The sequence below is a fragment of the Atta cephalotes genome, assembly GCF_000143395.1.
Source record: "Atta cephalotes unplaced genomic scaffold scaffold00023, whole genome shotgun sequence".
Lineage (NCBI taxonomy): Eukaryota > Metazoa > Arthropoda > Insecta > Hymenoptera > Formicidae > Atta > Atta cephalotes.
Genome location: NW_012130087.1, coordinates 209,064 through 231,840, shown reverse-complemented (window position 1 = coordinate 231,840; position 22,777 = coordinate 209,064). Strand labels below are relative to the sequence as shown.

At 34.0% G+C, this 22,777-nt stretch overlaps 4 protein-coding genes across 4 annotated transcripts; all 4 read left to right on the top strand.

Moving 5' to 3' along the window:
• Positions 1-1,280: 1,280 nt before the first annotated feature.
• On the top strand, positions 1,281-3,715 carry LOC105619780 (CDK5RAP1-like protein). Its single transcript, XM_012201297.1, has 7 exons — positions 1,281-1,575; positions 1,654-1,896; positions 1,974-2,181; positions 2,260-2,580; positions 2,655-2,976; positions 3,093-3,242; positions 3,494-3,715. The coding sequence occupies exons 1-7, from the start codon at positions 1,281-1,283 to the stop codon at positions 3,713-3,715; spliced, it is 1,761 nt and encodes a 586-aa protein (XP_012056687.1).
• A 1,032-nt stretch (positions 3,716-4,747) lies between these two features.
• Positions 4,748-8,724, top strand: LOC105619970 (pre-mRNA-processing factor 40 homolog A). The gene is made up of 8 exons (XM_012201483.1): positions 4,748-4,765; positions 5,407-5,635; positions 5,709-6,099; positions 6,187-6,621; positions 6,911-7,379; positions 7,594-8,229; positions 8,303-8,449; positions 8,527-8,724. The coding sequence occupies exons 1-8, from the start codon at positions 4,748-4,750 to the stop codon at positions 8,722-8,724; spliced, it is 2,523 nt and encodes an 840-aa protein (XP_012056873.1).
• A 2,708-nt stretch (positions 8,725-11,432) lies between these two features.
• On the top strand, positions 11,433-17,398 carry LOC105619779 (delta-1-pyrroline-5-carboxylate dehydrogenase, mitochondrial). The gene is made up of 7 exons (XM_012201295.1): positions 11,433-11,479; positions 15,009-15,222; positions 15,410-15,838; positions 15,950-16,360; positions 16,428-16,606; positions 16,690-16,878; positions 17,164-17,398. The coding sequence occupies exons 1-7, from the start codon at positions 11,433-11,435 to the stop codon at positions 17,396-17,398; spliced, it is 1,704 nt and encodes a 567-aa protein (XP_012056685.1).
• A 2,778-nt stretch (positions 17,399-20,176) lies between these two features.
• Positions 20,177-21,381, top strand: LOC105619778 (40S ribosomal protein S2-like). The gene is made up of 2 exons (XM_012201294.1): positions 20,177-20,518; positions 20,858-21,381. The coding sequence occupies exons 1-2, from the start codon at positions 20,177-20,179 to the stop codon at positions 21,344-21,346; spliced, it is 831 nt and encodes a 276-aa protein (XP_012056684.1). The 3' UTR covers positions 21,347-21,381.
• The last annotated feature ends 1,396 nt before the right edge of the window (positions 21,382-22,777 follow it).

Below are 22,777 nucleotides of genomic sequence, written 5' to 3'. Positions count from 1 at the left end.
ATATATATATATATATATATATATATATATATATATATATATATATATACAATAACTTTATTGCCTGGCATTCTACATAATTATATAAAAATGAAATTCAAGCTAAATATGTTCTCTCATTAAAACTTGTGAAAACAATGTAATTAAAAAAGAAATAGAAAAGAATATACTCTTTTAAATCATATTGGTTGCTTTCCATTTAATGACACAAGTCGACACAAGCGTTGTTCTATCTTTGTCACTCTCGAAATATCAACAAGGATAGGATGACGCTTGTATCGACTTGTGTCATCAAATGAAAAGCACCCATTTTTTTATATAATTTTTTTCTAATTCCGGCACGGAATGAAAATAGAATCTGTATTATACATCTTATTTAATGTGTTATTCATGCGTTAATAAATGTTGCAATCACTGTTTTTTCACACTACCTAATAGTGATGATGACGGCACACTTGCATTATTGTATATATGAAATTGTATATAAAGCGTGTATTAGTCATAATTATTATAGATGAGATTCATATTGAAAGGACTGTCCCGTTTTTACGTTTATATTTTAGGTAAAACGATAAGTAAATCTCGAAAAAAAGCAAATAAACAAATTGACAGAATCCCTCCGTTGTATATCTTTTTTTCCCGAAACAATTTCATTGACCAGAGTATATAAAGACTCATGTTTTCGTAGCTGAGTTTCTTGAAAGATTTCGTTGAGGGGTTTTCGTCTTTGCTCCTTTTTTCTCTAATTGTTTTAAGTGTAGAAAGAACAGATCTTAAGTTTATTTGTAGTTGAGTTTTTTTATACATATTTTTTTCTTTCTACTCCACTTATAATTATATATTTATTTATTTATTTTATTTTAAGAAATATAACAATACATCTACAAAAATTAGACCTATAATCACATGTTTTTTGCATTATATGAATATTCTACATTATAATTTATATAGACGTCTTTATTATCACTTATGTGATATATACGCACCGGCTTTCATAACCTATAAAATCATCTCTCGTTAGGTGCAAAAATTGAACTAACTAAACGACTCTGCTTGATTTACGGATCTATTTAACAGTCTGGCACTTTGATCATCATCAAAGAAGTCAGAAAGTCAATCAGGAGATACTGACAAAGAAGAAGAATCATCTAAACTGGATATTAACGCTTAGATATTCATCAAGATTCATTTCATAATGCAGTAGTTCTCTCTCATATGTTTCAACTTTCAACACATAACATCTCCAAATTTTTATTCTAGGCGTTTGGTTTAGTTTCAATATGTCGAGAGGAATATACTACAGGAACTGCCTCAGAAAATATTTGATACGACGAAAATATACAGATTCTCATCGGACACGAGCATGTCATGAGATTCATGGAACAATCCCTATGTCTTCGCATGCATCAGCAATTAATGCAGATACAACTGAACGAGCTACTGTAGATAAAAAACCAATGAGGAATATCAGAAATGGACCTTCCTTGAAGGATTTCTTGAGCTCATCTGTTGTTGATATTCCCAGTGAAAAACCTGTTCCATATGTGCAGAATATCCATGGCAAGAATCAAAAAGGTTTCTCAAACATCTAATTATGTTTTATATTCATCATTTGACTTTGTGCTTCATTTTTATTTTCTTTGTTCGTGCTAGTGTACTTTGAAATTTTCGGTTGCCAAATGAACGTCAATGATGCTGATATAGTATGGTCGATATTGAAATCATATGGATATAAACATACGGAATGTCTGGATGATGCAGATATTGTATTATTAGTTACCTGTTCTATCAGAGACAATGCCGAGCAGAAGGTATGGCATAAGTTGGAGAATTTAAACGGAGTGAGAAACAAGAGAAAGAGGATCTCTAGATTGCCTATGAAGATTGGTCTTTTAGGCAAGCTTAACTAATACTTGGTAATATCAAGAAATTCACATTTAAGTTCTTGATTTATATAAGAATATTTGCATTAGGATGCATGGCGGAACGTCTAAAGACTAAAATATTAGATAGAGGAAAGCTGGTAGATGTAATAGCGGGTCCTGATAGTTACAAGGATTTGCCAAGGCTTCTGGCAGTAACAGATGATGAAACAGCTATTAATGTCTTATTATCATTTGATGAAACATATGCAGATGTCATGCCAGTTAGACTCAATCAAGATTCCACTGGGGCATATGTGTAACATATTTTAAAATATTCCATATTTTTAAAAAGTATATAAACTTTTACTTTTTATTTTATATCTATAATTTGCAGTTCTATAATGAGAGGTTGTGATAATATGTGCACCTATTGTATTGTGCCATTTACAAGAGGAAGAGAAAGATCACGACCAATTGCAAGTATACTTGACGAAGTCCAGCAATTATCAGATCAAGGCGTAAAGGAAATAACTCTGCTGGGGCAAAATGTAAACAGCTACAGAGACTTATCGAAATCAAAATTTATTTTATCACTTAACACGGAGACTCAGCTCGCTAAAGGTTTCAAAACGGTTTATAAGAATAAGAAAGGTGGTTTAAGGTTTAGCGATCTTCTAGACAAAGTCTCTTTAATTAATCCGGAAATAAGAATAAGGTATAAATCTATTAAGCGGCATTAATTTTCGCCATCTTTACATATTAATATATAGTAATCTCATTGATTTACAGATTCACATCGCCTCATCCCAAAGATTTTCCTGATGAAGTATTACACTTGATAGCTGAAAGACCAAACATTTGTAAACAGATTCATTTGCCTGCACAAAGCGGTAACTCTGTAATTTTGGAAAGAATGCGAAGAGGATACACCAGGGAAGCGTATTTAGATTTAGTGTATCATATACGTAATATTCTCCCAGATGTGTACATTTCTAGCGATTTTATTGCTGGGTTCTGCAGCGAGACTGAAGAGCAGTTTCAAGACACGTTGTCGCTAATAAAAGAAGTTAAATACAATAACGCATTTTTATATGCCTATAGCATGCGTGAGGTATAATTTTTATATTATACAATTATTTTAGATAATTGATATCAAAATGATTTGTCATTAAAGTTTATAATTTATTTCATAATTACATATATTATAAATATTTTTATGTTCTTCAGAAAACTACGGCACACAGACGATACAAGGATGACATTGAAATGCATATAAAGATAGAGCGTATGAATCGTATGATCGCATTATATAGAAAAGAAGTAGAAAAATTAAATAAAACACAGATAGGGCAGCATCAACTTGTTCTCGTGGAGAGAGTAAGTATTTTGCCAATTTTATTACATACATATTACAACAAAAAATAACACCTCTTTTTGTGTAGCACCTTTTTCTTTATCTTTTCATCATAATTTTTATCCTTCCACTTTAATCTTATGCTTTACGGAAAAGTATATCAAATTTTTGTTAATATATTTAAGTATGCAAATATTTCTTTTTAGTGATACATCATATCATATATATTTAGAAGAGTAATAAATTTTATAGTGAATATGTTTTCTATTGACAGACGAGCAAGAGATCTGATCAACAATTACAAGGTAGAAACGATGGTAATATAAGAGTTATTCTACCATCTACAGCTATTCCAATTGTTCAACACTCTACTACGACAAGGGAGATACAGGCTGGTGATTATGTCGTCGTACGAATTGACAACGCCAACTCTCATACTTTACAAGGAGTACCTTTATACCATTCTTCAATCATTGAACATTCATTAAACAAATAATAATTGTTATATTATTATTGTATAAATTAATAATAATTATAAATATCCATAAACTAATTCTGTTTTATTATGAAACATTTCCTCTTAAATATAATTATTAAATTTGAATTTGAATTTTATTTTTAATCTTTAAAGAGAAGATACATAACTATTATTATTTATTATTTATTATTTGTCGTTAGACTGATTTTTTTCCCATCAGATATTTAAATTATATTACACAAATTCTGATCTTTTGATTATTCAAATTAACTCCAATTGTTTTACTTTCAGTCGATAATACAGAATTTATCGTTATGGCTGAAAAATTTATAGTGGGCGCAAGTGAACGTAAATGTATAGTACAAGCATGAAATACAAGAATGCTCGGCATTCGGCAATCAAACTCAGGTTATGAGTTACGAATGATTGTGAATTAAAATTTTACGCACGATATATTAATTATCAATGTGATCGAGTTGTGATTGAACGATTATAAATTGTATCTTGCGGAATTCTACTCAGCGATCTCTAAACAAATGGCATGTAGATCGAGTTACAATCTATAAGTGTAACTGGTAACCAACCTCTTGACTTGAAATGAACACTGTAGAGATTACGTTCAAAAGTTTATTTGTCCGCTTTAAATAATCCTTTAATATAGTAATACGCGACAACGAATAACAATAATCATTAGTGTGATACTAAATAATAATAATAGTAATAATGTTTATGTATATTAGAGTATGCCGGCTCGCAGCAATATTTTTTTCATTTCATTTCTTTTTGATAAATTCTGTTCGAGATAAAAGGAAAAGAAGGAACAAGAAGCGCAACTACGAGCCAGTCGTAGCATTGATAAGAGACATTGGCTGCGTTCATGTCAATCAAGTAACTTTTTGCCTAAAGTGGAAACTGAAGAGTTAATATTTTTTGTATTGAAGACATAGAACATCCAGCAAGCAAGGAATGTATTAAAACATTCCAGCAATATTGCATCAATATTGTTGCAATCTTGCTGAAATGTTCCAGAATACTTTTTGCTTATTTGACATGAACTGCGTCATCCGTGTAAGATTGATTAAAAATGAAAAAATACAAAAACAGATATCTTTTTGTACAACATACAACTAATCACAATATCTTAGAAAAAGAGAGAAATTGGTTTTATGTCTTCATATTTTTTCTCTCATTTTTGTTAACCACATACATCAATACATTATTTAGATACTGATGGTACACAGTCCATACTTTATAAGCTTATTCTTTTTCTATATTCTAAGACTGAATTTCTTATATGGTTTATCTTCTCTTTTTTTTTCATTGGAGAAAAAAGATAAAAAACTATGCAAGAAGTTTAAGCATGGGATATGGAAGAAAGATCAGGCCTTATATCTTTGATATATACATACATATATTTTTCATATGTGTGTATATGTATATACATGCATATATAATATTTTTCACTTTTTATGTCCTAAGGGAAGAGTTACATAGTTGACTCCCAACAGAGAAAGCTTTGCAGCTATGTAAAATTTTTCAATATAATCTATCCTTGTTTTTATTTCTTATGGCGCTAAAATAAAATGGTATAAATTAATCATATTGAAGTATTTTACAACAGCTACAAAGCTGCTTTCTCTGCTGAACGTAGCCATTGTTACGCTTTTCAAAATTGCTGACCATCTGATTGACAATATAAACATTACTAGGCTTCAAACGATGGTATCCCACCACCTGCCGCTGTAACAGGATTTCCATCGGCGACGCCAAATATTGCATCTAGCTTTGTGCCACCTATTATGCCTGCGGCACCATTTATTCCCCCTCCCAGTTTGCCGCCAGGTCCTCCGGGTATAATGCCACCTCAGTTTTCCATACCTCCGCCAGGTTTTACTTTTCCTATCACCACGGCACCTCCTCAAGAAGCTGGAGTCATAGGTTAATATCCATTGCTAAATATCCATGTTGGTTTACGAATCCCATTGCTCAAATAGCTCTCTTTATATTATAGCTGCATCACCACAAATAACAGCATCAGGAATTCCTCCTCCTTCGCCTATCAACAGCGATGCCAATACAACAATGTCTACTTCCACAACAGAGAAGAAAACAGATTGGAGCGAGCACAAAGCACCTGATGGCAGAACATATTACTATAACAGTGTGACGAAGCAGTCGTTATGGGAAAAGCCGGATGAACTGAAAACTCCAAGCGAATTGTTGTTGTCACAATGTCCTTGGAAAGAATATAAGTCAGAGAATGGCAAGGTGTATTATCACAATGTAAACACTAAGGAGTCCAGATGGACAATACCGCCGGAGTTGGAAGAGCTGAAGACGCGAATTATAGCCGAGGAAGCTGCGGCGGCTGCTGCAGCAGTCGTGGCAAATGCCACGAATTCGTGAGTAAAAAAATAATATAGAAATTGTAGATTGTCTTTTAATATTTCAGAAATTTTTTATACATTCATTCTGATCTTCCTTTTTAGCAACATGGCTCCTGTAGCAATGCAACACTTGTCACCGAATGTCCCGACTATATCGCAAACCAGTACACCAGAATCAGGAGGGAAGTCGGCTATCGAGCAAGCGATGGCCGCGACCCTCGCAGCAATTAATATTCCGACGCCTCCCACGAAACCGGACGAAGATAGTAATTCCGCGATGGGTTCGGCCAATGATAGCCGCACCAGTACACCCGAGCCCAAAATGCAATTCAAGGATAAGAAGGAAGCTATCGAGGCGTTCAAAGAATTACTGAGGGAGAGGGATGTTCCATCGAATGCCACATGGGAACAGGCAGTCAAACTGATTCAAAACGATCCTAGATATCCGCAGATGAAGAAATTAAATGAACGTAAGCAAGCCTTCCATTCGTACAAGACGCAGAAATTGAAGGAAGAGCGTGAGCAAGAAAGACTCAGGTAGATATGATTATTATGTTAACAATAATGAGGGAGGGGGAATTATATCAGTCCTTATATGTCGTGAGTTAAAGAGTCATTCAGATCTAAAGAACTCCTCTGTAATTCTTACTAAGTCAGAACGGATTACGAAATTTTTTTCTGTTTATATATGAGATTTGAACTGTGACTTGTCGATTAGACAAATATAGAAAGTATATCCTCACTCTTACATGGAATTACATAATGTTCCTTATTTTGTCATTTATATACAATTTAATTGGATAATAATACAACGTATTTTTGACAGATTGAAGAAGGCCAAGGAGGATTTAGAACAATTCCTATTAGAAAATGATAGAATGGTAAGCACGACTAAATATTACAAATGCGAAGAGATGTTTGGTAATTTAGAGGTTTGGAGAGCGGTTGGGGATTCGGATCGCCGGGATATCTATGAGGATGTTATCTTCAATTTGGCGAAACGCGAGAAAGAAGAGGCGAAACAATTGAAGAAGAGAAATACCAAAAGATTGGCGCAAGTTTTGGATACAATGACGGACGTGACGTACAGGACTACGTGGCAGGAAGCGCAGGCATTGTTGCTGCAGTATCCTGCATTTGCGGAAGACGCAGACTTGTTGGAGATGGACAAAGAGGACGCCTTGATTGTATTCGAAAATCACATCCGTCAATTAGAGAAGGATGAAGAAGAAGAAAAAGAATGCGAAAAGAAACGTAGAAAACGGCAAGAAAGGAAAAACAGAGATGGTTTCATAGTGAGTCAAAAGTATTTTCAGTTTCATTGTTAATTGTTATAACTATAATTATGTTTCGGAGCAGGAATGGGAAAAATTGTAACGCCATTATCTAATCATTACTCTGAAAAATGTAACGCGTTATTCCAATTCCTATGTATTTCAATATTTTATGTTACACTAATAAGATGAGAATACTGCGATTTTTTATATAATAAAAAATTATGTGTTTCAGTATTTACTCGATGAACTACATGAACAAGGCAAACTCACATCGATGTCGCTGTGGGTAGAATTATACCCAATGTTATCTGCCGATCTTCGATTTTCGGCTATGCTTGGGCAATCAGGCTCAAGTCCGCTGGACCTTTTCAAATTCTATGTTGAAGACTTAAAGTCTCGATTCCATGATGAGAAGAAAATCATTCGCGAGATACTCAAAGACAAGAATTTCGAGGTGCAAGTGAACACGACTTTCGAGGAATTCGCTACGGTCGTATGCGAAGACCGAAAGTCCGCGACTCTAGATGCAGGTAATGTTAAATTAACGTATAATTTATTGCTGGAGAAAGCAGAGGCACGTGAGAAAGAACGTGTCAAGGAAGAAACGCGAAAATTTAAGAAGCTGGAGACTGGTTTCAAGAATTTGCTGAAGACTTTGAATGTAGACTATCAAATGGCATGGGAGGACGTGAGATCGAAAATCGAAGAAGAACAAGATTTCAAGGCGATTACCTTGGAGAGCGAAAGAATACGGATATTCAAGGAATATCAGCATGAACTTGAAGAAAGTTGCAGTCATCATCATATCAGAAGTAAGAAGAAAAAGGCGAAAAAATTGAAGCGCAAATCACGATCGCGTTCGCACAGTGTAAGTGTTATAGAAAATAGTCATTTCCTCATCATTTCTGAAAAAGTGCAAAATTGTTTTTTTTTCTTGGCAGGAGTCAGAAGGTAGTGAAAAAGGCTTGAGAAGAAAGCGACACAAGTCACATTCACCCAGTATTCCTAGCAAGTCTGACAGTTCTGAATCAGAAACGAGAAAGTCCAAGAGGAAGAAGAATAAGAAGAAGAGAGGCCGCAGCCATTCCGTACGTATTAATAATATTAAGATTCTTCAAAGAAAGTTTCCAAATTTTATCACGTTTCTCCTGATTTTTTTTCACAGCGCTCGCACTCCGGTCTTCCATCCTCTGAAGAATCTCCGGAAAGGAAACGGAAGGAGGAGAAGCACAGAAGGCCTTCTATTCACAGTGAAGGTTCCGTTACAGAAAATAACGAACACCACGAACTCTCCGAGGACGAATTGGAAAAGCAAAGAGCGCAACTTCTACGCGAGCTCCAAATGCAACAAGAGGAGAATTGACGACTTCACAAAGTGCATTTCACAAAATGGGTTTTCAAAAATCTGAAATAATTATTTATTCTCTCTTTGATGATAACAATTTCAGAAGATGTGAGTTCTTGTTATTTGGACATCTTTATTATTTCAAGAACTGAAGATGTAACATAAAAGAAACAAATAATGAGTTAAATACGCTCGGTTTCAAAAAGATTGTAATTTTAAAATATGCATCTATATGCGCGTGCAAATATTCACATACAGTAAACAACGACGACATTTTGTTTAAAAATGAATCATCTTACATAATGCATTCTAGCCTTCCACTGTATAGATGAGCTTTTTTTAAAGATGACTCGTCTTTTTTTTCTTGTTCTTTTCAACGACTTGTTCGCACTATTCTTTATGATTAGAAGTAACGATGCGTGACGAATGCGGAGTATATGCAACTCGAAATCTCCGTGACAAGCATTATTGGAATACAATAGCGTTTGATTCTCTTGTCGGCGTTATCGATTGCTTTTAATGTAAATCAAATATTTTCTAGTATTTATTTTTATCTGCGCTACAGTCAGATCAATCAAGAAAAATCGCTGCAATCATTAAGATTGAAATCGCTTGTAGTATAGACATTCTGATAACAGAAAACTAGTAATTTGCATTTGAAATGTGTGCATTAGTAATGCGCACCTAAAATAATTGACTGTATTATATTTTAGTACGATAATTATATAATATTTACTATTCTTTTTTTCTATTTCATTTTTATTTTGTCGCACGCTTTCTCTGACTGTTTACTCTCGAAAAAAATTAGGAAGTTAGAACTCTGCGTGAAGTTTAATCTTCTTAATGTTTCTTTAATTTTGACATTGAAGTTTTACATGCAATTGAAAAGTCTTGAATTCTTGAATGTATGTCAGACTGGTACAAAGATCTCTTATCTACGTTGTAATCAATTGTCCGTATGCACGTCGACACATTTGGCATTTAAATACGATTGTTTGCAACGATGTACATGCGAGTCGGTAGGTATTATTAACAATTCAACATCAGGCAGTCTGACTCTCAACGAGCTCAATGATGGAAGCCTCCTGAAAGTACAAGAAAAAAAAGAATAATTAGATAATTTGCATCGAAAAAGATGTATATGTATTCATTTCGCAAATTGAATTACTATCCAAGATAAGATATTGGCTTTTAGTTTCCTCGGGATTAAATTTTCGTCTGGTCTTCTCTTATTTCGCTCATCCTGTACGATATAAACGCATTACATTGAAAGAATGCTTGTATTATACGGTCTGATCGACTGTCATTGATTTTGATTAGAATCAATCTAATGGATGAGAAGTAGTTCATGCAGTACGCGCGAAGAAACGAGCTCCAAGAATAACGTGAATGAAGAACAAAGCTTGACAATATTGTTAGTTTACTTATTATTTCTTTCTTTCTTTCTTTTTCGTTTCTTCTTTTGTAACTGAAAACACAGAAACAAGTCAATTTATCATGAGAATATTTCAGTCATGCACTAAACTAAAAAATTTTGTTCTTTTAGAAACATGATATCGAGAAATGGGTTTTATTTTATAATTTAAAGAAAAAAAATTATATAAAAAATGTACTAAATTTTAATAAATCATTTGTTTAACTTTGTATTAACTAAATATTTATTAAATATAAAGATATATTTATTTGATACAAAAACAATTAATCTGATTTAACTATAACTTTTTGTATGAAGTAATATTTATTTACTTTAAGTAAATATTTATTTAGTACTATTCAAATATAAATTTTGATTAAAATTTAGTATGTTTTTCTCAGGAGCAATTTATTGATAGTATAAGTTGAACATTAGTGATACATCGAGCTAATATTTGCGTCAAGTCAAATAATTGTGCTATTAGGAACGATGTGTGTATAATTAGCAAATATTAGATGTGGGAAAAAGTTCGTGGCGTTTTTTTAATGCCGTCTAATGGGAAAAACGCCACGAACTTTTTCCCACACTTAATATGAGAGATACGAATGAAGGACATGCAAAAAGAGCAAAAATAATTAACAATAAAAATTAAATAAAAAATTTCTGGAGATCTAAAGGATTTACGATTTATTTTTTATTTTTGAATATTTAAACATAAAAAAGAAATTGTGCAATAATTTCCACAGGTCTCGTTAGATAATAATCGATGATAAATCGATGATCAAATATATAGCAGATTAACATTAGGGTAATAGTAGATAATCGAGGATTAATATTTATTAATGAACAATGAGTCAGAGTTTCTCGCTTGGTTTCTCGCGTGTTAAAAAGATATAAGGTTCTAATTCGTCGTGAAAATTTAATTTAGAACTTGGACGTCGCTGTCGGTGACTCGTCATCCTTTCTCTTCACCCTCCTACCATTTCGGCTGATTACGGCCCTGGGTATTCTCGTGAGAGGTGGGGTACCCGTCACCCGATTCCGACGTAGCGCGGTGTCTGACGGCACGGTGTTCGCATCGACAGGTCGTGTGTTCTGTCGCAGTTTCGGCAATTCGGCGCACTGAGTGCGTAAAGAAAAAGGTGATTCGAACATCCGACGAGACCTGTCATCGACAATCGAGAAGAGCACCTTGTTCACCCTTCGACGTCGTCGTGTGTGACGAAGGGCGCACACCGACGTCATCCCTCTCTCTTTCTCTCTCCCTTCCTGTCTGTCTCTTTCCGTGTAATATATCTGTCTCCGCCGGAAGATGTTGGGCTTGATTTGCCGTCAGACATTGTTGGCGAATACCCAAAAGTGAGTAGGCTTCGCACAATACCGTCCTTCTCCGTTTTCCGTTCACCATCCGGGTGACGATGTCGATCGTATCGCGAATTGCAAAACATGCGTCCCTCTGGAATATAACCCAACTCGCGATCTCTCGCTCAGCCCTACACGGCCGCTTCCTTTTGAAAGGAAGTTCATCGATCATTTGTGAGCGACGTAGGTATAGTTGTCAATAGTCTCGTCGAATTAGACCTGACAATGTCTACAGATGTCAATGTGTATGCATGATGCAATGATTTCGCGAGGCATAAAAATATGCTGGAATTTGCTTACGTCGCTCGTTGGTAAAATTACGGTGCAACATAATTTAAGAGTGACAATACTTGTGATAAAGTATATGCCTCATCAATAGAATTTTTGTGTGGTTCCTTGTGTTGTTTGAATATGGAAAAATTTGAGAGATAAGGATAATAAATTCGTTCAAAGTTTCCGCTACGGAGTTTTTGCCGATTGGATTAAAGCCAGTTGAATCATGCAATCACGAGTTTAGTTGAAGCCACGTTTTTGATCGTTTTGTCAATATAGATTAACTTTAATTTCGATTTAACTTATTTTTTATTTTTTTCTAGTTCTAAGAAAAACAGATGAAGAGTAAATTAAATTGGTAGATCAATGTAGATATATTTAAAGATTCATCTGCATTGACAGATGAAATCTTTTGAATATAAGAATCGCTTACTGATTTTTGTTTTTCTATTTTAAGTCTGATTCCATTATTATTATAAGATTAATTTTCTCAGTTCAATTTATTTCTTTGTCTTTTTAAGAATTAGAATTCTAAGAATTCTAGAAAAAGATGAAGAATTAGTTGAACAAGATTGAAGTTAATCTATATTAATAGAAACGGGCTAAGCGAAATGTTGGCGATAGGCTAATAATTTGCCAAAAGATTTCGAAATGTCACTGCCGATCACGGCAGTTTGACGTCAACTATGTTCAAAGAATTGCCAGCAAAAACCGGCATGATTTGTCATTTCGTAATCCATTATTTAAACGATACATTTCACCTAGTTTTTCAACAGATTCTATTATATTTTTCACTAGAATATTGTTGATAAAATCTGTAAAATGTTCTACTCTCAGATTTTGTCATCTAGAGATGTAAGTCAACACAAACGATTACCTTTCTTGGAATACGTTTCTATCTTTCTTGAAATGAGTAATAAAAAGTAGAACAATATCTATATCGACTTGTGTCACCAACTGAAAAACTTATGTCTATAAAAACGATTCTTCTTAGAAGAAAAAAAGTGATAAGGTTGGTCTTTTTTGTTCATTCTTTTCGTCAATCATATCGTGCGTTCTTGATTGACTTCGTAAGGTTGCTACACTGAAAAAAACATTTGTTCAACTAATTAAACACATTTAGTTGTTTGCAGATTTGATTAATTCAACAAATATTATTTAATCGAATTTAATCATAATCTGTCTAACAAATTGTTCAATGTTACCAAATCTGCAAACAATTAAATGTGTTTAGTTAGTTGAACAAATTTTTTATTTTTAGTGTACTATCTAGAGAGAGCCGTCTCTTTGTTCTCCTTTTCTTCTATAAAGGACAATTAACGGAGTCTCGACTGAGATTTGAACTCGGAATTCTAAATTTTCTTTTATTTATAATTTGTTTATTATCATTCTAATTTTTATTTTTTTATTGTTATCTTTTTCTTCATTTTTATTTTGTAGATACTATTATTTTGTTGTATTTTCTTTTCATTTCCTTTTTACTTGATTTTTTTTGTATTCTTAAAGGACCTTAGAATATTAATTAATAAACACTTTTTCGTCTATATCTTTTTATCTAGTTTCGCGTTTAACATTAAGTTCACGACTGTTACACTACTTCTATAATATTCCGTCTCGTCTTATGGGCCTAAATTTTTGCACTTCTTATAATTCGAGTAAGACCTATTTCTATCAATGTAGATCAACTTTAATTCTAAGTTAATTTTTTTTCTAATATACATTTCTTTCAAATAAATCAAGATTAACTTTAATTTTGATTTAATTTATCTTTTATCCTTTATAATTCTTATAATTTTTATAATTAGAAAAAGAAAATTAAATCAAGATTAAAGTTAATCTACATTGATAGGAATGGACATTCCTTAGAATTCTTAGAACTAAAAGTTCTTAAACATAAATTACATTGAGATTAAAATTAATCCATTGGAGAAATGGATATAAGAGAAAATTATAACAAAATCGGTACTCTAAATTTGGCGCTTTACAGACTTTCTTTTTTTTTTAGTATTTTATATGTTTTTAGAGTTTTTTTCGATAAAAACAGATCATTTAGATCCTTCAAACGTAAGAGATGCTCCGATAATTGACACCATGGTCGCTCGGTATTGACTATAGCGGCTATTTTATCTCTTTATCTACACATATGTCTTGAGGATATTTAAATACCTTTTGGTGTAACTCATGTCATCAATTGTTTCGCGAATCAGATGCGCCAGTGGCTTTAATGGTCACGCGACCATCATTATGACGCTCGCGATAGCATTGATTGGTACATATCAGCTTCTGGCCTTTCCATTTAAAGAATCAGAGAAGGAATAAGAATACACTTTTCAAGATTTCTTTTGGCGTTTATCCCCTCGCACTGATTTACAATTCTTGCGATTAAATCCTCAATTATTTGAAGATATAATGACTATTTTTCTTCTTCGACATCTTTCGAAGTCCACTTCGCTTCAAAGAAGATAGAATTAGATGTACACTTAGTATCCTTATTGCGGAACAAAAAAGCACATAAATATCTTTGATTGCGAGTAATACCTTTTTCAGATGTTAATATTCATTGCAAATTTTTCATTTTTTATGTATTGATATAATGTTTATGATCTTTGAAAATAATTAACAATCAAAATAATTTACGATCTAAAAAAAATATTAGATTTTCGACTATTTGAATATGGAATGAAATATTGTAAAAGCGACATTTTGATGTCGCTTTTACAATATTAATACGTAAGTTACAGTAAAAATAATTTGTCATAATTATCGCATGAAACCGATAACACCGCGCTAATTAGGGTTAAATAAACATAAATTATCATAAGCATTCTTTTTCCATATATTCACGCGAATGTGTATAGATATTCTTTTATTATGTTATATTATGCTATATAATTTAATAATATTTATCAATCCATATATAATTAATAATTATTATTTACTAGTTGATAGCGCACGATACGATGCATTAAAAAAGACACATGACCATTCTAAAAAAACGCAATTTTTGCTACCGATCATAGTGTTGCTTATGGGACATTGATATGTAAATAAGAGGCTCGTTTCCAGTGCAAATGCCAATGCATATTTAACAAGAGTGATAAGACTATTAACTCAAGACTTTACCACAAGCAGACGAATAAATATTTGAAGATCATATCGACAAGATTCTTAAGGGGACTCTTCAGATTTTATCTGTCGGCACTATCTATTCAAGTGTGGGCCTTTTCTTGACGCATTGTTTATTATTCGATAGAGTCGGCACCAGATGTTTGGGATCGATAGTTCCGGTGTCGAACTCGCCGGACTTTCCACTGGAGAATGAGCCGGTTCTTAGCTACAAGAAGGGCAGTCCAGAAAGAGTGGAGCTGGAGAAAGTCTTGGATAAGATGAGCAGCGAATGCGAGGAGGTGCCATTAGTTATCGGAGATGAGGAGATCAAGACCAATCTATGCAGATATCAAGTCATGGTATGTTTTATCTTAATCGCGCTTACCCAGATAACATTTATGTAATATATATTTAAAAGATATCTTTTAAATACCTTATGTAACATGCATGCGATGTTATCTGGGTACTCATGAAGAGCAGAACTCTTTGCGTGATTTATAGACTGTCCTTTGTTACATAGATCATAGATAATCATGAATTTTCCAGCCACATAATCACAAGGAAAAAGTCGCCAAGTATTACTGGGCAACGCCGCAGCTTGTGAAGAAAGCGATTGACGTCGCGGTGAAGGCGCAGCGAGAATGGGAGAAATGTCCAATCGAGAAGCGGTTAGAGATGTGGTTGAGGATAGCAGATTTGATGGCAACCAAGTACAGGCAACATCTTAACGCTGCCACCATGCTTGGTCAGAGTAAAACCGTGATCCAAGCAGAGATCGACAGCGCGGCGGAGCTGATTGACTTTTTCAAAATACATGCGTATTTCGTGAAGGAGAGTCTCAAGTACCAGCCAATCTCACCGCCTCAGACCCTCAACTCGATGAGGTATCGCGGTATGGATGGTTTCGTAGCGGCTGTGTCGCCCTTCAACTTCACCGCAATTGGCGGTAATCTCAGCTATACGCCGGCACTGATGGTTTGTAATTTGCAAACCATACTGACAGCGCTTTAATCGAGGCTAGCGTCACGATCAAAGCAACGCGCTAATAATAATACGCACGTGTCGACGTGCATGCCGCGATTGCAGGGTAACGCCGTACTCTGGAAGCCATCCGACACTGCGTTATTATCCAACTGGTGGATCTTTAAGATATGCAGAGAGGCCGGGGTGCCGCCCGGCGTGGTGAATTTTGTTCCTTGCGAAGGACCTGTGTTCGGCGATACCATCACGTCCTCGCCTCATCTCTCCGGACTCAACTTCACTGGCTCGGTGCCGACGTTTAATCGTCTATGGATCCAGATTGGTCAGAATCTTTCCAAATACAGGAACTACCCGAAATTAGTTGGTGAGTGCGGTGGCAAGAATTATCACTTTGTCCATTCAAGTGCTGATGTGGAATCGGTTGTTTATGCGACGATAAGAAGTGCATTCGAGTTCAATGGACAGAAGTGTTCCGCTTGCAGTAGAATGTATGTACCAGAATCTCTATGGTGCGAGGTGAGTAAGTCGCTTTATTAAATTCTTTGGAAATGCACATCCATGTAATTTTGAACTTTTGTTCCAGATAAAAGACAACCTCTTAGCTCTTCGTCAAAAACTCACAATCGGTGATATTCGAGACTTCACTATATTCACCGGCGCTGTTATAGACGCCATTGCGTTCAAACGAATTTCCGATTACATCGAGTACGCGAAGAAATCGCCCAATTTGGAAATTCTTGGCGGTGGAGGTTATGATGATTCGTATGTTTTGTTACAATTATTATTAATAGAATAATTATCTTAATGTATACATCATATTATATAGATAAGATGTGTTTTTTCAGGTGCGGATATTTTATTGAACCGACAATAGTACAATCCAAAGATCCGAAAGAAAAACTAATGACAGAAGAAATATTCGGCCCGGTGTTAACAATATATGTTTACAAAGATTGTGAGCTGGATCAGACGGTAAAGTTAGTGGAAACATCAACACCTTACGCCTTAACAGGCGCGATATTTACACAAGATGAGTAAGTAAAATTAATCAATTGTACAAGTTACGTTGTGAGTGTAAAAGAATTGAAGCAAAAATATACAATTATAGCTTCTATTTTAAATCGCACGTTAGATTCTCTAAAGTTGTATCTGTATATTATAAGCCAGAATAAGATTGTAGTATAGTGATGTAATATTTTTTTTATATTGAACTCTGATCAATTCTCAAAACTTTTATGCTGGTTCAACGATATAATGCATTGTAATAAAGTGAATTGTAGTCTCATACGTATATTTGTCTTATATGTATATTTTTACAGAAAATGGGCGAAGCAGGCACTTGAAGATTTTAAATATACTGCCGGTAATTTTTATATCAACGATAAATCGACCGGTTCAGTAGTCGGTCAACAGCCATTCGGTGGCAGTCGAATGTCCGGTACAAATGACAAAGCCGGCGGTCCTCTCTATGCTCTTCGCTGGATGTCCCCGCAGTGTATTAAAGAGACTTTCGCGCCCTTACGAGAATACGACTATCCTTACATGAGATGTTAAACACCATATTCGCTTGTTGTTAATTCGGTGTGATTAATCTGGTAATATATTGCCTGATAGTTGCACGTTGCAAACCGAGAAACGTTCATATTTTCATCTGATCGAGAAATAAACAAACCGGGGCAATATACGGTGGTATTACTACTCTGCTGCTTTAACTCAATGAATAAGAAAACAAACAAGAAGGAAAAAACATTCAGTCCACTATTCAAATGAGGTATCATACAGAAATACATAGGAGATTAATGGATTTACAAAAATTTTTAAAGTAAACTATATAATTTAGAATTGCAACAGAAAAAAGCTCAAAATTTTGATTATAGGAGCGGATACGGTGAAATAAAGCGTGCGGAGATACCTTTTCTATGATAAAATCTCACTTGAATAAGATTCTTGTCTTACGGTATGATATTCTTAATTTGCTTCCTGATAATTACATAAAATTATTTAGTGAGAATATAATTAGATGGAAACAAAAAGTATACCGTGTGACAAGATTATAATGTCAAATTAATTTCAACGTGCAGAAATTGAAACGATTTCGCATAAGAGGATTTTCTTTCGATAGGGAGCACAGTAAACTTGTGAACGCAATTTTTGCGATGCACAATAGAGACACGACTAGATTCATAGATAAATTAAACGCTAAAGGGAGGAAATCAGGCTCGCAGGTTACAGCAAGTGCACACATAACTCGCCTTCGAATGTTCCGTTGACATCACCTCGTGATGAATACGGAATTTCAGTGCGGCGATTCTCCTGTGATCGATTATATTAGCTGCGGACGTCGCTTCGTAAGCCGCTAAACACGCTGTCTCGATTACTCGTCGCCAGTATATTACCAAAGTATTATCTAATGTGCATTTCGGAGACGTGTGATCTCATCACCGTGTGCCCGATGTATCCTTTCCCTTCTCTCAGTACAATAACACTTTTATAACTCGAGAGTTATCGCATCATCGATTGAGGAGGGAACGCGAGCAAAACAACGCGTTTATCTATCGGTACATGATTACGTACAGTAACAAAAAGAGGTATATCTTTAATCTCATCGAATTACATCCGGGATATTGGATAACGTATTCGCTATTGTCACCTGTCCTCAATGTCGATTGAATAGAGTAAAATATTGTTAATGTGATCAATAAAGCTTCGATTTGAACCCCGTTTTTAGATGCGATATTACCTATATTGTAAATGATGGATTTCTTTTTTTACTACTAAGGAGATTATCATGGGTTTCGCAGTTTCGATTTTCAGTTCCTTTCTAATAACGTACTTTGTAAGATTGTATATGCGGAAGACGTGTCACGTGATCCCTTTGTAATAGCTGAAGTAAGTACTCTTAACATTTACATTTACATACACATTTGTATACGCACATGTGTGTGTGCGTGTGTATGTATTCCCAGATCTTTGATCGTTTGTCTTATAATATTGTTGATCATGTGATGGGATGTTTCGAGAGTTGATAGGTGATCGCCAAGAACATAATAATTGACAATATGTTATATATTGTGGCAAGTGTTACAGCGTTATTTAAATGAACGATAGCAATAAAGCAACATAAATCTATATAATCTTCATATCGTCTTGTACTTTAATTGTCATTATAAGACGCGCTACTTTTTGAAATATCAGATATGACGTCAGCGTCTGCCTGAAGCAATTGAGGATTTCCATTGGTCTCTGTAATTTAGATCACGAGACTTCCGTCCAAATGTGTATGAGCAATCGATCACGTGATAGATTAGCAGCCACGTGACATAGACTCGTATTTGTTAGTGATACGTAGAATGCTTTTTATGGGCCCATAAAAATTTTTTCGTATATTAATACTGTCGTGCTGCTATTAAAATTGTTTTAAGTCAATGGGACCTTTTTTTCGTAATATTAATACTGTCCTTTCCATTTATGTAAATTTTTAAAAATATATTTAAATTATTTAAAATATAACTTCAGTTATATAATCAAATTTGTATATATTTAAATTAAAATTTGTATATATTTAATATATTTTGTATTAATATTAAATGTATGTTTTATATGTATATATATATATATATATATATATATATATATTAACTATTCTTCTTTTTATATTTATATTTTTTAAATGTTAATTGAATCGTTAATAAGATTTTTTGAAATTTTCTTTATCTTTGCAACAAATATAATAAGTACTTAAGTAATAAATCAGCACATATAGAAAATATATATTTAAGTACATATAAAAACATTAAAAATCGAGTTTGATATTAAATTTCAACAAAATTTGTACATTATTTTACATATTACAAATATAATGTGTACGCGTGGAGAGAAAATTTCACGATACGGGACTGATTGATGTTTCCCTCATTCTTCTGTGATTCTACGCGCAGAAAGGAACCAACGTGAGTATATTTATATTCTTGGTGATTTTTAATTATCTGTTACAATAATAAAATAATTTTATTATACGTTTTTCGTTCAGTTATGTAGGAGACATTACAAAAATGTTCTCACACGAAGGATTTTCGTTGCGATTCCAAATATATCCAATGCCACATGTTGGCTTATTAGGTTAGCCACTATAAGCATTAAAGTTTTGTGTATATTTTATTAATTTTTAATAGTTATGAATTATATATTCTAATTTCAATTCAATTCATAGTTTATAGTTAAACATAATTTTTTTTGTGTAACAGCTTATCAACAATATTTTCAACAAATGTTGTAGAATTGTTTCTGAATAAAAATTATTTGATAATTAATATATTATATTTTGCTTAACAGATGGCGGACACTGCTCCAGCCGCCCGTGGTGGTTTTCGTGGAGGTTTTGGTTCTCGTGGAGGCGACCGTGGAGGTCTGAGAGGTCGAGGTCGTGGTAGAGGCAGAGGACGTGGCCGTGGACGCGGAAAGGAAGACAGCAAAGAATGGGTCCCTGTTACCAAGTTGGGTCGCTTGGTCAGAGATGGCAAGATCCAATCTTTAGAGCATATTTATCTGTTCTCTTTACCTATCAAGGAGTTTGAAATCATTGACAAATTCCTTGGGCCAGATTTAAAGGATGAGGTCTTAAAGATCATGCCGGTACAAAAACAGACGAGAGCAGGTCAACGCACACGTTTTAAGGTGAACCAGAAATCTTTTCAGATATTATAATCAATTAAGAAATTGATTAGGAAAAGAAATATAAAGGTTCAAGTCTGACAATGTACTTTTTGCTTCTTGTTTTTTGCTTTCAATTATTTTTATCTCTTATTCTTTTTTTTGCTTTTTGTCACTCGAGAGAAAAGTTAACTTTGAGAAAGACGAGAAATAAAATTGTCGATAAAACGATCATACAAAAAGATACAAAGCAAGAATCAACAAGCAAAAAACATGTTGTAGATTAGACTTTACTAACAATAATCAAGTGACGCTAAAGAAGACATTGTAATAAAAATAATAAAAGTGAGACATCTTTTGCAGGCTTTTGTCGCCATTGGGGACAGCAATGGACATATCGGACTGGGAGTAAAATGCTCCAAGGAAGTAGCCACTGCCATTCGAGGTGCTATCGTTTTGGCAAAACTCTCCGTTGTACCGGTTCGACGTGGTTACTGGGGCAACAAGATCGGTAAGCCACACACGGTGCCATGCAAGGTGACTGGGAAATGCGGTTCTGTACAAGTGCGCCTGATACCAGCGCCTAGGGGTACCGGCATCGTATCTGCTCCAGTTCCCAAGAAGCTGCTTCAGATGGCTGGTATCGAAGACTGCTACACCTCGGCCAGAGGTTCCACCTGTACACTCGGCAACTTCGCTAAGGCTACGTACGCTGCAATCGCCAAAACCTATGCTTATTTGACGCCCGACTTGTGGAAGGAACAAGCTCTTGCAAAGGCGCCATACCAGGAATTTGCCGAGTATTTGTCTAAGACTCATAAAGGAGGCGCGAGGGCAGCTGAAGTTGTCTAAATAAACGTCCAGCCATCATGGAAATTTAAAAAAAATTTGTTTTCTTTTTATTCCTTCGAAATTGATTCATTATATATTAACATTCCTGCTGACATCAACTAAAAATAACATATGTTATAATTTAGTATTGAATAATGTAACTATTATATGACACTATATGTTATATTACATTTATTGTTGAGTGCAAAATTTTAACATAATATACTAAATGTTATTTTTAGTTGGTGTCGAAGTTGGTGGAATATTTTAAAATCCATTTATCAATTTATTTATATTAGATACATTTTAGTTTTATTTCTATTATTTGTAAAGGTATTGAAATATTTTTTAATGCTGCTGTTGATTGCTTGAACATCATTACGCATTTAACTTAAACTAAATTAAATCAATCGCCAGAATTAAATATTGCTTATGAAAAGATTATTATATGACTTATTGTTGCTCTAAACTTTCTTTTCATAGGTGAAATAACGAAAAGTTAATAATATATTACTTGAGTTAAATTGCCAATTAATTTAACCCAATTGGACTTTTAGACTCGAGCAAATTTTAAATTTAGAATTATTTTGCCTTAAATTAAAATATTCGATTTTTTTTTATTAAGTCATTTCTTCAATTAATTTTATATATTCTTTAAAAAAAAAAATTCTTGTATTATAATTTTTGTACTGAATGTAACAATGAGTTTTCTAAAATTTATAATAAATATATTTTAAGATTCTTATCAAGAAAATATTTTTTGTTAAAAATAACTATTATTTAAAAGGAAAAAAGTAAATTGAGTAATTATTTTTCTTAGCAATATCTTTCTGTGTAGCCTAAATTATGAAAACTCAATTTGATTAAACATAACTTAAATTTCATTTTAATTTTTTAAATTAAATAATATTAATATATATAATATGTATATAATATGTATAATGATGATTATATATATTTAATCACAATTCTTAAAGTTTATCACTTTATTGTCGCAATTGTAAAGCGATTACGTCATGCAATAGAAAGATTCAACAGTTGAAAACAGTGTTTCTGCTCGATGACGTCATCAGGCGCCTACATATATATATATATATATATATAGTAATGGCGGTCAACGCACACGCATGCATACAATGATGTGTGGGATAATCAAATAATGTAGCTTAACGTTCGTGCGATTTTTCCGCGGTATTCTTTTCGAAGGTGTTCTCGCTCACGAAAATCCGGACGGCGGAAAGAGGAGCGGCGTTTCCGGTATCATGTCCCCAGCGCCGTACAGTCCCGTCCGGATTCCCCGTGTTCGCGTCATCGTTCCTGACGGCCCGAATCCACGTAAACAGCGCGCTATTGTACTCCACGCGTGACTGACGGAAGGACTCCGATTTCGCACGGCGCTTATCGCGCTCGCTTATCGTCATCGACCGCTGCTTCCGACAGCCACACGCCAGG

Bases quoted from the DNA above. Each gene is read 5' to 3' on its own strand.
- LOC105619780 (XM_012201297.1), top strand. From the start codon at position 1,281: ATGTCGAGAGGAATATACTACAGGAACTGCCTCAGAAAATATTTGATA. The intron at 1,576-1,653 runs GTTTCTCAAACA...TGTTCGTGCTAG, and splicing joins CCATGGCAAGAATCAAAAAG to TGTACTTTGAAATTTTCGGT. The intron at 2,182-2,259 runs GTAACATATTTT...TATAATTTGCAG, and splicing joins GATTCCACTGGGGCATATGT to TTCTATAATGAGAGGTTGTG.
- LOC105619970 (XM_012201483.1), top strand. The intron at 6,622-6,910 runs GTAGATATGATT...TATTTTTGACAG, and splicing joins CGTGAGCAAGAAAGACTCAG to ATTGAAGAAGGCCAAGGAGG. The intron at 7,380-7,593 runs GTGAGTCAAAAG...TATGTGTTTCAG, and splicing joins AAAACAGAGATGGTTTCATA to TATTTACTCGATGAACTACA.
- LOC105619779 (XM_012201295.1), top strand. From the start codon at position 11,433: ATGTTGGGCTTGATTTGCCGTCAGACATTGTTGGCGAATACCCAAAA. The intron at 11,480-15,008 runs GTGAGTAGGCTT...ATTATTCGATAG, and splicing joins TTGTTGGCGAATACCCAAAA to AGTCGGCACCAGATGTTTGG. The intron at 15,839-15,949 runs GTTTGTAATTTG...CCGCGATTGCAG, and splicing joins GCTATACGCCGGCACTGATG to GGTAACGCCGTACTCTGGAA.
- LOC105619778 (XM_012201294.1), top strand. From the start codon at position 20,177: ATGGCGGACACTGCTCCAGCCGCCCGTGGTGGTTTTCGTGGAGGTTTT. The intron at 20,519-20,857 runs GTGAACCAGAAA...CATCTTTTGCAG, and splicing joins GTCAACGCACACGTTTTAAG to GCTTTTGTCGCCATTGGGGA.